Raw genomic sequence first — 15,678 nt, 5'->3', positions numbered from 1 at the left:
TGTTCTAACTTTCAGTTTTCAGCTTTAATTCTTTACCATGAAAACCAAACACTGTTTTATTATTTTATCAGGGGGAAGGGGCAAACAGTGTTAATCCTTATCACTGTGTCCCATCACACCCTGTCCATTGGATCAACCAAATCTTACATCAATGTGCAACGAAAATTTTGTCTTAAGGGATTTTTAGGCAAAGTGTTCAATGTTTCAAAGTTCAAAGGTCAAGGTTACCATAACTATATATAGTAAGATGTCAAACCAATAGAAGCGCGACATTTTGTCTTCAACGATTTTCTGGTTTCTGTTAAGAATGGGGCAAGTGCAATTGTTTGATTTAAAACAATGTTAAATGGTCTTTGACTTGTGTTCCGGTCAACGGTTTCAGCATTAACCATTTTTTTCGCTAGCTGTTCATATTAGCCTCTCATCTTCCCATGGCCTATCCATTATAGATACAAAATATACGATTATTGGTCATGTGATCTACTCTGATGTCAGTGATCTTCTTGTATTAATGATACTGACGTATTGACACCGATGATCCAAGAATTTCACAAACTGACGCTAGGAACAAAAATACAGAATTAAAACAAAACATTTTTAATAGAATATAAATATTCCAGGTGAGTAATTCAATGTTTTGCTAGAACATTCATCCCACTGAACAATATCATATAGTCAATTTAAAGAATAAAAATGGAGGGAAAAAAGCAAGGAATTTGTGTTTCTTTCTTTTTTTTCCTCCTATGATTGTAAATACCATTTACACAACTTTTTATTTTCACATCCAAGCTGTTAAGTAGTCATTTGTTACACAAACCGAGAAGCTACTAATAATAGCACTCTTACTTTCTGCGTTAATTACATCATTGTCAAACGGTCGTGTAATTCAGATCAGAAGGGCTTTGCTCTTGCTTGCATATCAAACATAGCTGTAAACATCCATGTGAGTTGGATCAGAAAGGCTTAATTTGCTCTTATGTAACTTTGTTGTAAACAGTCGTGTGATTTGGATCAGAAAGGTTTCCTTATCTGACTTAAAGCATCCACGCGGGAAAAACAAAGGAAATTGGTCTACTGTCTTTACAGCAACAGATTGTCTGAGGTACAAAGGGAAAACGAACTTCAATCACAATATAGGAATCAGATCTAGCCAGATCAATACCTCAAATAGTAAATTGGTGTGTCCCATCCTGTCTGTAAAGTAGGCTGTATTAGTTAGGTGTATTTTGTCTGTGTCACTTAAATGTTTTGATGGATACTTGGTGTTTCATATTCTTGTTTTTTAATGATCAGAGTGAGTAAGCCTTTTTAATCTGATCTGTGAGTGTCCTGACATCCTGTTGTGTTTGATATTTATATAGTTTAAATCCAACCAAATAAAACTTAGATTAGTATTTTTCACTTTACACGGTTATTGTTATGGTTTGTTTGATTCTGCAGGGTGTCAGATTGTACAGGGTGCCAGATTGTACAGGGTGTCAGATTGTACAGGGTGTCAGATTGTACAGGGTGTCAGATTGTACATGAGTGTCAGATTTTACAGAGTGTCAGATTGTACAGGGTCTCAGATTGTACAGGGTGTCAGATTGTACAGGGGTGTCAGATTGTACAGGGTGTCAGATTGTACAGGGTGTCAGATTGTACAGGAGTGTCGGATTGTACAGGGGTGTCAGATTGTACAGGGTGTCAGATAAAACAAGTTTCATTTGTGTGTATCTTGATGGACTGTACAGGGTGTCAGATAAAACAAGTTTCACCGTTGTATAACTTGAAAGATTGCACAGGATGTCAGATTTGATAGGTTTCAGTTTTGGTAGCTTGCAAAGTTTTACAGTGTTTAGATACAAATGGATCTCAAAGCGTGTCAGCTAATTTGGAAAAGTTTTACTTTTATACTTTAATTCCTCGAATCTGTCTACAACATTTTTTGTAATCTTTTTGTAAGATCTTATGACATCTAGTTTTTACTTTACTTAAACACGCTTTTGTTAACTTGAATTTTCCATTCTGATAAAGTGTAAAACTATCATCCTTATTGTTTATCCAAGATTGTTAATCAATACTGGAAGTGACACAATTTTTCCAGATTTTTTTTTTTAGTTTTTTACTCACCGAATTATTATCAGATTATATATGATATGATGATACAACATATTTTTGGTACAGTTTAATACGGTGACTGAAGCACTTGACCTTGGTGACAACTACCTGCAGGCAGAGGGTGCCATGTACCTAGCGAGGATGATGAGAGATAACACCTTCATAGTGTACCTGGTGAGAGTTTTACCTGCTTGTTGACAGTAGTTCGTTGTTTACTTATCATTTATGCAAATTACCATGTAAACACTGTAAGGATAGGTTGGACTGTCTTTGTTTAGATTTTTCTTTAATGTTTAAATTTTTTTCTTTCTGTAGGATATCTCAAACAATTTTATCAAATCGTCCGGTGCTGAGGCCATAGCAGAAATGTTAGAGGTCAACACAACCCTGAAGACAATATCTCTGTCAGGTAAATTACGTTATTGGTAGTCGGAGGTTATCATATCCCATCTCAGGTGAAGTTCTTTCTTGCTGCTCAATAAAAAAAATCTTCAAATACAAGCTCTGGAGTTTTCTACTCCACATTTAAATTTGTTCTCTAGTAAGTCAAAATTACTCCTGACAAAATTTTGTCTTGTATGTAACTTACCTTTGAGCTATATTTCATAATCTATAACTTCACCTAAGATCAAGGGTCAATAAATTTAAGTAAACAAATTATTGATATCAACACAGTATCTGGATGTCCTTGAACATACATGTTTTTTTTTATTATTATTTTTTTTGTTTTCAAATACAAATTTATGCACATAGATTCAGGGTGTGTAAAGAAATCCACAACATAATCATACTTGGGGTTTTTTCATTATTTTTTAAGTCTTATGTCTTTGAATTTTATAGCAGAAGGATTTTCTTATGAAGCCTAGCTATTCTATGGCACTTATGTTGCACTCTTGTGGACTTCGAATTTTTTACCTGGCACAGGTTTTCAGAACATCAAACATTTTTCTTTTATATTTGACATTTCTAATCCATTGAACAACAGTTGTTTTATCCTGCATTCAGATCTTTATCAAATTCATATTTTTTATTCACATCTTTAAAATCATTTCTATTCAAGGAGAATATTGGCAACTGTAGGTCACATTTTGATTAGTTCTTATTTCATTTTCTGTATCCCAGGAAACCAGCTCAGTGACAAAGACGCTTTCTTCTTTATTGATGCCTTGAAGAGTAATATATCACTGACATCTCTTGACTTCAGCAACAACAACTTTGGGGAGATGGCAGGTGTCTATATAGGGGGTGCTCTGGTAAGTTTGAATATTATATGGGGGAGGAGGTAGGTAGGTGGGGCTCTGGTAAGTTTGGACACTATATAGAGGGTGCTCTTGAAAGTGTGAGCATTATATAGGGGGCACTGGGGTAAGTTTGGACACTATATAGGGGGCACTGGGGTAAGTTTGGACACTATACAGGGGGCGCTGGGTAAGTTTGGACACTATATAGGGGGGCGGTGTAGTAAGTTTGGACACTATATAGGGGGCGCTGGGGTAAGTTTGGACACTCTATAGGGGGCACTGGGGTAAGTTTGGACACTATATAGGGGGGGCGGTGTAGTAAGTTTGGACACTTTATAGGGGGCGCTGGGGTAAGTTTGGACACTATATAGGGGGCACTGGGGTAAGTTTGGACACTATATAGGGGGCGCTGGGGTAAGTTTGGACACTATATATGGGGTGCTCTTGTAGAGTTGAGTACTATACATGGAGCGCTCTTTTCAGCCAGATAATATAACTAGGTATAGGGGATTCTGTAATAAGTTCCACAGTACCATTGTAGGAGTGCTTCTGTCAGTCTTAGAAGGGTGTAATATATGTGTAAATGAAACATTATCAAAAAATTAAAATAAAATATTGCCATTGAGTATCAGTATACCAAGAAATCAAAAAAAGAATTTGAAAATCTGTTTGATTTACAGGCAGTCAATGACAGCTTGCATGACCTTGACCTGAGTTGGAATGCAATCAGAGGAAAGGGAGCAATAGCTATGGCTGAAGCATTAAACGTGAGTTACTTCCCTTCTCCTGCACTGATGTGAGTGTGGTTTAAAATTCAGTGTGTTTTATAGCTGCAAAGCTTATATCTTATTACAAAACTATTCAATAATATACATGAAATGTGCAAACAAAAACAGAATTAAGAATACAAAGTTGTGTTTACTACAGAAAAACAATACCTTGGAGGTACTAGACTTGGCGTGGAATGGTTTTGGTGTGGCTGGAGCCTCAGCCCTACAACAAGCCCTTAGAGTAAACACCAAGCTCAAAGTGCTGGACCTCAGGTAAGGTTTACAAAACCTCAGAGTAAATACCAAGCTGAAATGTTTGTAATCCCTCACAGTAAACACTAACCTCAAGGTGCTTGACCTCGTGCAAGTTTTATAACCCCTCAGGGTCAACATTATGCTCAAGTTGTTGGTCAAGCACAGGCAAGCTTTACATGTCCTGGGGTAAAATTAAGCTCAAAGTGCTTGATCTCAGACAAGCTTTGTAAGCCCTCAGGGTCAACATAATGTTCACAATGTTGGTCAAGCACAGGCAAACTTTCATGTCCTCATGGTAAACACTAAGCTCAAGGTGCTTGAAGGGCAAGCTTTGCATGCCCTAATGGTTAAACACTAAGCTCAAGGTGCTTGAAGGGCAAGCTTTGCATGCCCTAATGGTTAAACACTAAGCTCAAGGTGCTTAGTTCAAGGTGACAGATCACAAATTACCAGCCCTCTGGGTTACCTATGATCAGGAGTTTGACATTACTTGTAAGTTGACAGGGTCGGTCTGGATACATTAAAACTCATGACTTCATATATTTGTGGTTGAGAATCAAATAGGGACAACAGTCAAGAAAGCTCTAGATATGAAATAATGCACAATGAAAAAGTTTACTTATCATTTCAAATAAGATTGACTTCCATATTAGGAGCAATTTGATTTTAAATAATCATTTCCATTTTTGCAGCAACAATCGATTAAACAAGGAGGCTGCCAAACACCTTTGTGGGGGAATTAGTCAGAACTTTGGCCTTGAGACTTTACTGGTATGTTTGAATATTCCATGCAATTTTGGAAAATCCTGTTTCACATAGATGTGCAGGAATAATTTGTTTTAATCCAGCCATTATTCATAGTTATTATACTTTTCATGGATTAAAGAAATTACAGGATATGCCTGATGTCACTTGTGGTACCATTGAAGTGAATTTTGACATCGTGAATAACTCTCTTAATGTTTAGCTCACATTTTGGTAATGGTAATTATCTGGTTTTTAATGTAGATGATTTTCTTCCTGCGATCTCATCTTCCTTTTGCCAAGTCAGGGGCAAAAATATGAATTATTTAATAGATTTACATAAGGCTATAGATGATAAAAAATATGTTAATTATTGCAGATGGTAAATTTAGAAAATTCTTTATCTGTTATAAGTGTTTCAGATATTGACTAAAAATATCACCAAATCAATAAAAAATTCTACGATAGATTAAACTACAACGAAATTTAACAAGTTTGTAGTTTGAGGATTAATGTACTATTGTACAAGATAGATTCTTTGATCTTTTCCAGCTGAACCTAAATCCACTGGCAGATGATGGTATAGAACTCATTCTGCAAGGCTTAGCACAACAGGAAAGTTTGCGATATGTTTCACTAGAGGTATGATACATTATTAAACACGAAAAAAATACTTTGAAACAAGCATTTGTACCTTGGTAAATAGTAACAATTAGATATGCATCTGTGTGTATTATTGCTTCACCATCAATTTCTTCAAAGTAGGAAACTCCTGTGTTATTTATTTTCTCGTTTAATATTAGAACAAAACTCTTTTGTTGGTCCTACAAACAGAGAAGAGTTATGCCCCTTACCTTGACAAAATTCTGTCAAATTGAATGTGTGGCATGTATGTGTCAAATGTAATCATATGAAAAACACTAAACAAAAACACACACAAAAAAATTTAAAAAACCAAAATATCAAACAAACAAAAAACCAAAATATACAGAAATATGGAAACAATGTTAAAGATAAAAACAAATATGACTTTGAATGATGTTCTGTATCAAAATTCAATCAATACACTTTTTCCACTGTACATTAATTTTTTTATTTTACAAGTACAGAATCATGTTTCGTTTTTAATTAGTAAACAGATATTGATCTTTCTGTGATTATTGTTGCCATCAATGTTCCAGAACTGTGGGGTAAGTTTAATGGAGTGTAACCGTCATTGGCTTCCCTGTGTGTAGTGTTTGAGAATGCTGGTGATGATGATATATTTACTGTGTAATTTGATAGTTGTTTCTATTGAAGGATTTTTACATGAATAACACAGTGGATGATCAAACTAACATTTTTGCCTGTTTGTCAAAATTTAGCAAGATATTTGGAAAATATTAATTCCAAATTATTTACCTCAGGTAAACAGAATTAAAGTTAAATTTTAAGACTTAGGTTTTAAAAAATAATAATAAGCAGTTGAGTCAGCTTATCAAATAATTCTGATATAATTTTTTTCAAGATACCTTGCATGGTTTGTGTGCATGTGCATGACACGAGGGTTGAAGTAAAACTAATGTTTTCTGTACATAGACCATCATGATTAGTTTGTACATGGCTGTATCCTAATTAGGTTTTAGCTCATCTGCCCTTATGCCATACTGCAGGGTCCAGAGTTTGGCATTTGGTATCCATCAATTTTCTTTTTAAACAATGTCTTCTAGAGAACCTAAAGGCACATAGTCATATTTCGCTGGTATCTTCCTGGAATGGAGCCCAACACAGTTTGCGAGAAGAAAATTACCTTGACCTATAATCAAGGTCACAGGGGTCAAATAAGTCAAACCTTTCAACAACTTCTTCTGGAATATCAAATGGCTTACAGACGTGATATTTGATAGCTATCTCGGAAGGAGTAAAACAAAGTTCACAAATATAGATATCCTTGACTTACTTTCCAGGTCATCTGGGTCAAATATCTCAAAAACATCAAACAACACCATCTGGAATACTGAAAGCCTAAGGACACAATATTTGACTCAAACAAAAGCCTCCTTGAAAGGGTTCAAACAAAACTTGTGAAAAAAAATTACGTTGATATTGTTTTAAGCTAACAGGGTTCAAGTATGTCACAAGTTCCTCTGCAATACTGAAAAGCCTAGAGATGAAATAATGGAATGGTAACTTCCTTGGAAAAAGACACAGCAAAGAGAATAAACATGTATAAATAAAAATGACCTTGACCTCATTTCTAGGTCACATGGGTCAAATATATTGCCTGATATACAGGTGAATTATACAGGTCCTCTAGACCTCTTGTTACACGGCTATTTCCGGGTACATAGTTTTAAAGAAATTGAAATCTGAAATGATTGAGTTGAAAAATAACACGTTTGAACTTGTTTGATCATTGTTTGGAGTCTAACACACCTTACGTTTTGTGTGATGTGAGTTTTTTCACATTTTGATTAGAAAAGACAATAAAGTTAAGTCTTAGACCAAGGTATGGGTGTATTCTTAATGATTTGGTATTGTAGTCTCTGATCTACTGTACGGTTGAATAGTTTGTATAATTAGTTTAGTAAGAATGCTGTATTTATTGGTACAAAGCTGGTAGTTTTACCCTAAAATAATTAATTGCATGGTTGTACATGTAGTTGTATGAATCTTAGTTCACTCACAAGTGAAAAAAAAATCACAAATGCTTAAAATATTTGTGAAGTATGAATATTTTTTCACTTTTATAAAATTGAAATTGTCCTGAATTTTAAACTTATAATTAAAATCATATTATGAAATTTCTCTGTTCTATGAAGAAGTATCTTTATGTTGTGTTTTGTATCATAAAAAGGTTATCAGTGATAATTTCATTATGCTAAATTTCATAGATATTTTGTGAAAAATTAGAGTATTAATATTTTATTACCAGTTATTTGGTCCATTTATGGTATGAAATATATAATGATATGATCACATTTATAAACATCAGAGGAGCTGAGATAGCAAAATAGATTTTCTTGGTTTTCCAGTATGTTTCGGTAAAACATACCAACCCATGCTTGTATTAGTCATTGTAACTTGTAGGAGATGAATGTAAACCCTGCCAACTACAAGAAGATAAAGGAGATTGAAGAATCCAGGGACATTAGTATCCTCCACGGGGGCATGGGAGGATATCAGAGATACTCGGTAAGTCTCAGAACCACAGGGACCAGTAGCCTCCTAGAGGAAAGTGGGGGGATGGGGGGGTGGGGGGGGATGATGGGGGGGGCATGGCATTGTATCCTATGGGAAGATTTGAAAATTTTATTTGTTATATATGGTGTGTTCTTACGTGTACCTATTTACATATCGGCCCAGGTTATTAGAAGATTCAAATGTGTGTTTCCATTCAATAGGGAGATATGCAGTGTATTATCCTTTTTATAACTAGGAAGATATGATTTTTTTTCGTTTATATAGCTAAGAAGATACAAAGATTTGTAACTTTTTAAGGGGTTGGGAGATATGATTTTTTTTCTCATTTAAAAGGAAGGTATGAAGTTTTGTTTCCTTTTCCATTAAAAATATGAAGTTTAATTTCCTTTTGTTATGAAGATATGAAGCTTTTTTACATTCTACTAGGTTGACATAAAGTTTATTTCTTTGTATGATATGGAGATATAAATATACGTAAGCTGGTAAAAGGAAGAAACAAGTGGGTTTAATGGAAATCAATCACTTTTCTTAAAAGTGAATCAAAAGAAAAATGCATTCACAGATGACAGGCAGAACAAATATAAAGTGGTACAATTTTTCTCAGCATCATACACTATGACTGGTTTTTAGCTCACCCTCTTGTTGAAAATGTTATCATTTATCTAATCAACCACTAAATTCCATCATTTTAGTAAGTAAGAAATTGATTGTAATTGTAGTCTCAAGAAAGTGTACTTCGTGTCCTGTCACGATTTCTAAGGGAGCACCGTTCACAGCTGACTGAAGCATGTCATCTACAGGACAAGGACAAAAGTGGCATTCTGTCTACAGATGAACTTAAAGTGGCCTTCAGAGAGGCAGGACTCCGACTTACTAATGTAAGTATGTTACAAAAGTCAAGTTAATACTAAATAGTGTATGTGTCTGGTTAGTGTGAAGTGATCATACTTCTGGGAGGCAGGACTCCGTCTGATTAATGTAAGTGTTTTATGAGTGTGAAGTGTACTTTTTGGAGGCAGGACTCCGTCTGATTAATGTAAGTGTTTTATGAGTGTGAAGTGTACTTTTTGGAGGCAGGACTCCGTCTGATTAATGTAAGTGTGTTACGAGTGTGAAGTGTACTTCTGAGAGGCTGGACTCCGTCTGACTAATATAAGTGTTTTACGAGTGTGAAGTGAACTTCATGGGAGGAAGGACTCCATCTGATTAATGTAAGTGTGTTACAAGTGTAAAGTGTACTTCTTGGAGGCAGGACTCTGTTTAGTGATCTTGAATGAAGACATGTTAGTAAACTTGTCTCACTTGTCTTAGTGTAAAGTGATCTTTAAAGAGGCAGAATTTGTACTCATTCTTAATCAGAAGCATTAAATTCACCAGAAATATTTTTCTTTAATTCACCAGTAGGAGCTATAATTTTGCTCTTTTCTTCCATCCATCCATCTGTCCCTTGTCTTTGAAAGTGCGTAAGCACTGGAGCAGCTTCATTCTTATAGGGATTCTCATCAAATCTCACACACTCATTATGCATCTAAATATATTGGACAAGATCAGGGTGACTGTTACTATTTCTAGAAAAAGATTTACAATGCTCTAGGAGTTTCATTTCCTGAGGTCAAACTTCACACACTTATAAAGTTAGCATCAAATTACCATAGACAAATTAGGGCTTCAAGGAATTTGGGTCAAGGTCAAGGTCACTGTGACTATCTTTAAATCATTTTTAGGCATGTTCTAGATGGATTTTTGGTCAAGGTCAAGGTCATGGTTACTGTTATCATCTTTAAATCATTGTTAGGTATGCTCTAGCTAGATTTTTGGTCAAGGTCAAGGTCATGGTCACTGTTATTATCTTTAAATCATTGTTAGGCATGCTCTAGCTAGATTTTTGGTCAAGCTCAAGGTCACTGTTGTTATTTCTAAATCATTGTTAGGCTGTAGCTGGTGGGGGCCAGTAGGGGACAAGCAATGCTTCAGCATTATTCAGTATGCTTGTTCTTAACTTTGATCTTAATTTTACTTGCAGAAGCAGATGAGCCTGTTGATTGATGATATAGACTCCAGACATACAGGAAGTGTAAATTATGGGTAAGTTACGAACAGGAAGTGTAAGATATGGGTAAGTTACAAACAGGATGTGTAAGATACGGGTAAGTTACAAACAGGAAGTGTAAGATACGGGTAAGTTACAAACAGAAAATGTAAAATATGTCTAAAATTAAAAAAAAACATTTTATAATTAAGATCATAAAAGAAATCACAGCTTGATAATTAATCATAACAGCCTGAAATGATCCAGTATTGTTCGTTAAACATGCAGTTTTCAGTGAAGAGTTAGGAATATACATATTTAGTTTTTCAGGTTTTATATTAATTTTCAGTGTTTTGTGCTTTTTTCATTCACATCTATAATCTTTCTTGCCACCATTTTTCAGCACCATATTTATTCTGCATCAAACCCAGGAGACGGCCATTATTTCATGTCTATTTCTGTTATAGAGACATTCTCAGTGGAAAGGCATTGGGTGATTTCTACAACAGGAAGCCTTCTCTGGGTGCCACCGTTGCCACAACCTACAATTCAAGACCAAACAGTGGCCACAGTAGCTATGGACAACATGTCACAGTGGCCTGATTGTCACTTTGTTGATTATAAGATGAGACATACTGTTGTACAGATTTGCTCAGTTAACTATGATAATAACAAAGTTTTCAAATTACTGACTATCTAGGCAAAAAATATCTTCTTTTTTTTCACACGAATTGTGATGAAAACACAAATTCATGCTCCATTGTACTAGTGACTATGAAATGTCACTATTGTGTGAATTATGTAGTGTTACAAGGGACTTTTAAATAAATGACAATTCCTTGATTATTTAACTAATTAATTCAACACCTGAGAATTTTTTATTCAAGTCATTAAGTTACACTTTTCAGTGTGATTATCAATGAAGTTGTGCTATACAGATAATATTTTCTTATCGCTAAGAATGTGTTTGATGCATGTAGAGGATGTAGTCTGGTTGATCTAGTCATATACCCACAGTTTACTGGTACACTGCTACTTGTAACAATAAGATGTTTACTTTTATCAAATATTTAACCTGTCCAGCAGGATTGTGTAATAGAATTATCTGCTGATCCTTGAGCTATGGAGCAGGATTTTTAAAAAGATGTTTATATTTCAAATTTGATATCGGTGGTAGGTGGTAAAATATATTGGTGCACATAACAGATTGGTATACATGCCCAGTACTGCTGTAATACACAGTAGAGAATCAGATATAAAAGAGAAAAAGTTCATTTTCAGAAAAAACTGTTTGAGAAATTTTGTTGTTATTTTCAAACCACATGTAGATCAATATCAGAGGTGGTTTTTAAAATCCCGCTGGTGTTTTTTAAATTTTGTTTTGGTCTTATTTATGACTATAAAACATATCTATATCAGTTTAAAATGATGCTGTTGCTTATAGTTAACAATATCAATTTGAATACAACATTAGATTTCCACGTTGTTGATGTGTTTGTTGCAAGGATTTTGTCTTTCATTATTTTGTTTTTGATTTGTTTGTGAATTTGGTATTGCTGATGTCTTCCGTTTGTTTGATAATCAATGCTTGTTTCTTATGATAATTTTTCTTGACGTATCCTTCGATGAAGGTTTTACCAGAATTATTTGACTTATGATCATCATACATTCCAGTTTTTACATTTGATTTTGTTGATGTCTTCCATTTCTTTCAAAATCAAGATTTTTTTAATTGAAATTTCCTGATTTACAATGTAAATCATGACTACAGTCTTTCCCCGTGTGTATAATTGGAGGCTATATCCAACAGAATTGTTCCGTCCATATTTGTCAAAGTTTTTCATGCATTTTGGTTTTTATTGTTGAAGATCTTTTACACAAAATATAATTTTATTTGCCTTGAGGTACTTATTAAGACACTTGTATGTTTTGTAATTGTTTAACAAATCAGTTGTAATTTATTGCAATAAATTAATGAAAAATTAAACGAAAAGACTGCAGTAACTTAAAAAGATAAAAGAATATGTTTATATAAATTCACAATGGAAAAATATTTTGTAAAGTTGTTTTTGTGAGCTGTGATAGAGCTTCATATTTGTGCTATGTACAGAATAGGAAACTCTACCAGCTGTATGAGTTGCCTCCCTTCTTAGCTGTGACTATATACAATACTATCAGACCCGTTAGAAAGCTTAAAGGGGAGTTACTTATTCAGGTAGAATGAAGAACATAAATATATTACCTTTTGTATGTTGTTGGATCATGGAGTCAGAATATTCAAAGTCTGTGTCCATGTCTAGATTGATGGAATGTTAAAAAAATCAATGAAGTATATATCAATTGTTAAAATAATCTCATGTCATATAATTACATAATTTAAAAATGATTTATACAAATATTCAACCAAAAACTGAAAAAACATTTCATATATTTTAATTAGGGAATCTAATTTTAACACATGATTTCCTTGTTATTAACTTTACATATAGGTAATATAACCTAATTTGATGTCAGATTTAGGCAATGAAATATTGTCACATGCTCAAATTGATTGCTTCGTGAGGAAACCATGGAGACTCACTGACTTCAAGTTTGACAAGGAAATGTCCGTTTTCTTTGGTATTTGCCAAAATAATTCATTATGTGATAAAAAGGATCAAACATTTGATTCATTCAGTATGTGATTTCTGAAACTCCTCACAAATTTTTTTATTTAAGCTCACCAAAGGTTTGCTGGAATAAAAATTCTTAAACTCATAAAGCACATGTCAGATGGAAGTTTTAGGTCATACACTGTTTCTATATCTATAAAAAAAATCCTGACAATGTCCTTACATAAAATGATACTCATTTGTTGATGCTGTGTTTATTTTCTGATTAGTCTTAAAAATTGTCTAAAATCAATGAGATTTAGTCAGATTATATATGGTTTTTTGTAGCTACAATCACAAATATTACGCACTTTTTAGTTTCATTTTACTATAGTTTTACATTGCTTTATGTACTACCATACAATCACTATATATCTGTTAGTATACAATTTGTTTATCATTATAGTTGCTATGTTTTACATATTGTGTTATTTTCATTATAAGTGTTGTTTGAAATTTAATTTTATATGACATTGTATGTGCATTCAGATGTATAACATTTTGTAAGTTTTGTTATTTACACTTAATTTCGATTTAGATTGATCACAAAATGATCAAGTATGTTGGAGATGGTATGTGCTTTATCAATTATTTCAACGTTTTATTTATAAACGCTATTTATTTTACAACAATTTCATAATAAGTTTCTCAAACTTATATTATATCACTCTTATAGGCCTGAATAAAAGCCCATCAGGGGTCTTACTTTGGAAATGCAGCACCTACAGAAAACCTACATTGTTAAGTGGGTGACCCCATACTTTTTCATATTTATTCTGGATATTGAACCCAAGACGTCTAGGTGAAAGACAAGTGTGTTACCACAGTGACACCCAACCACCAAGTTAATTCATATTTTATTTAATTAGCCCATTATATGTCCAGGTATATTTGATGATATTAGAGTTTTGTGAATTATTTATCATATATATCCTAAAAAGTATAAAAATATTTACATTATGTACCCAGATTGTAGAAAGATTTATTCCTTATGTACAAAACATAGTTCATGTACCAACAGTAAACCAAAGCCAAAATCATTACTCTCCTAGAATTACCAAATTGTCAGGTTTTTATCTCATTTCGAAATGATAACAAGGCTCTTTAAACATGTCACATGATGTTGATTTTTAATTAAGTAAGATTCATTTTTGATAATATGTTTAGGCATATATCAAATATATTTGCCAATGACAGTTAATAGATATATACACTTCAATATTTTGTATTGATAACAGGCTTAAAAAAGAGACCTACAGCATTTTTTTAATATTACATTTTTTTATAGTAGAGAAGGGAACTTATTTTACATCCTCTATTGAAACTGGAAAATAAACAACTAACACTTTTACTAAACAGCCCTATACAAATTAGTTATGGAGACTGGATTGTAAAAAGAAATGCTGATTAGCATAATATATATACTAGACCATTTTATATCTGTACAAGTTGATTTGAAAGACTTTGCTGGAAAACTATTTAGCTGTTGTCAAAGAAACCACTACATACCTCATGATAACTAGTTTTTAATCACAGCCATTTAGTGGCTATTCACTGAAATAAGTTCAAAGAAATGGATCTTTTTTTTTTACAAACATTTTTTTTTTATTTATTTATTTATTTATTCATTTTTTTATTTTTCAGTGAAGATTTTGGATTGTGCATGTGATGTTTTTTTCTTTTTCTTTTTTGTTTTTTTTTGTAATTCCCCTATAGATAAGAAAGTTATTCGGACTGGTTGACAAAATGTTCCGAGTTTATTAAGAATATCTACATATGTATATGATCAGGTGAGAAATACAAAAAGATAAGCATAGCCTATTGATAAAAAAATACCATATAATTTCTAAGGATAGAACTGTCAACTGTAAACACTTTTTTTTTACATTTGGTTTTACACTATTGAATCTCAGTAAAAGTTCAAAACTCATTATGATGTGCTAGAGTTATCTCCCTTAAGGCTGTATGTTCATTCAGATTAGAATTAACATGTTAAAAACAGCTCGATGACAAATTAATGATTGTTTTGACGAGGGAATCCTCAATTTGAACTGTCATGGTATATAACCTAAATTTTGGTGTATACATATCAATGTCTTTTTGTGTAAGGAAGAGAGATATTTTTACATAGTTACGTCCCTGATCCATCTCACAATGAATAACATAACCTTAGGTGTTGGTGGGCCGTAATGACAGTACTACTGTATTAGTCGATTTCAGTCGTATGTTGACCTTACAAACGAAGTAGAAGCCATTATGTTGAATAAATTAAAGTATTTTAAGAACTGTATGGTTGGTTTGTGTGACTTTATAGACATTCCAAAGTCCGGATGAATGAAACAAAGTCTAAATATTTACAGAACTTTTATGAACTGGAAATTAAATTCAATTGACAATGGGAAAGTTTTTCCTCGCATGTTCAAAAGAAGAGGAAATTGCTACGTAATTTTGTTAGGTTTTGCAATTCCTTTACATGGTTTTCTTTATAGAGGTTATTTTTTTGGCCCCATCGCACTTGGAAGCCTTGAAACGCGGACTTTAAACTACACTTTATGTTTGGGAAAACGTTTAAATTTTAAAATTAAAAAAAAATCTATCATATAACACCAAATGCTCTCAAAACACGTTTTTGACCTGTCAGCTAGTAAATAACTAAACTGCAGAATAAAAAAAAATGGGGAAATGGTTTAGTATTACAGATAATG

The 15,678-nt window shown here is 33.2% G+C and overlaps 1 protein-coding gene across 1 annotated transcript; it reads left to right on the top strand.

Annotated features, from left to right (window-relative positions):
- Positions 1-2,466: 2,466 nt before the first annotated feature.
- Positions 2,467-10,925, top strand: LOC132545244 (leucine-rich repeat-containing protein 74B-like). Its single transcript, XM_060208920.1, has 11 exons — positions 2,467-2,509; positions 3,223-3,353; positions 4,022-4,108; positions 4,269-4,384; positions 5,059-5,137; positions 5,663-5,752; positions 6,292-6,300; positions 8,180-8,284; positions 9,013-9,171; positions 10,317-10,378; positions 10,790-10,925. The coding sequence occupies exons 1-11, from the start codon at positions 2,467-2,469 to the stop codon at positions 10,923-10,925; spliced, it is 1,017 nt and encodes a 338-aa protein (XP_060064903.1).
- Positions 10,926-15,678: the final 4,753 nt, after the last annotated feature.

Source organism: Ylistrum balloti, unplaced genomic scaffold (genome assembly GCF_031769215.1).
Source record: "Ylistrum balloti isolate Yb309-2 unplaced genomic scaffold, AGI_CSIRO_Ybal_v1 Utg369832, whole genome shotgun sequence".
Lineage (NCBI taxonomy): Eukaryota > Metazoa > Mollusca > Bivalvia > Pectinida > Pectinidae > Ylistrum > Ylistrum balloti.
The sequence above is the reverse complement of the archived record's forward strand: the minus strand, read 5'-3'. Positions and strand labels throughout refer to the sequence as shown.

Excerpts from the sequence above, each read along its gene's own strand:
- LOC132545244 (XM_060208920.1), top strand. The coding sequence starts at position 2,467 with ATGTTAGAGGTCAACACAACCCTGAAGACAATATCTCTGTCAG. Across the intron at positions 9,172-10,316 it reads CAGGACTCCGACTTACTAAT|AAGCAGATGAGCCTGTTGAT; the intron begins GTAAGTATGTTA and ends TTTTACTTGCAG. Across the intron at positions 10,379-10,789 it reads ACAGGAAGTGTAAATTATGG|AGACATTCTCAGTGGAAAGG; the intron begins GTAAGTTACGAA and ends TTTCTGTTATAG.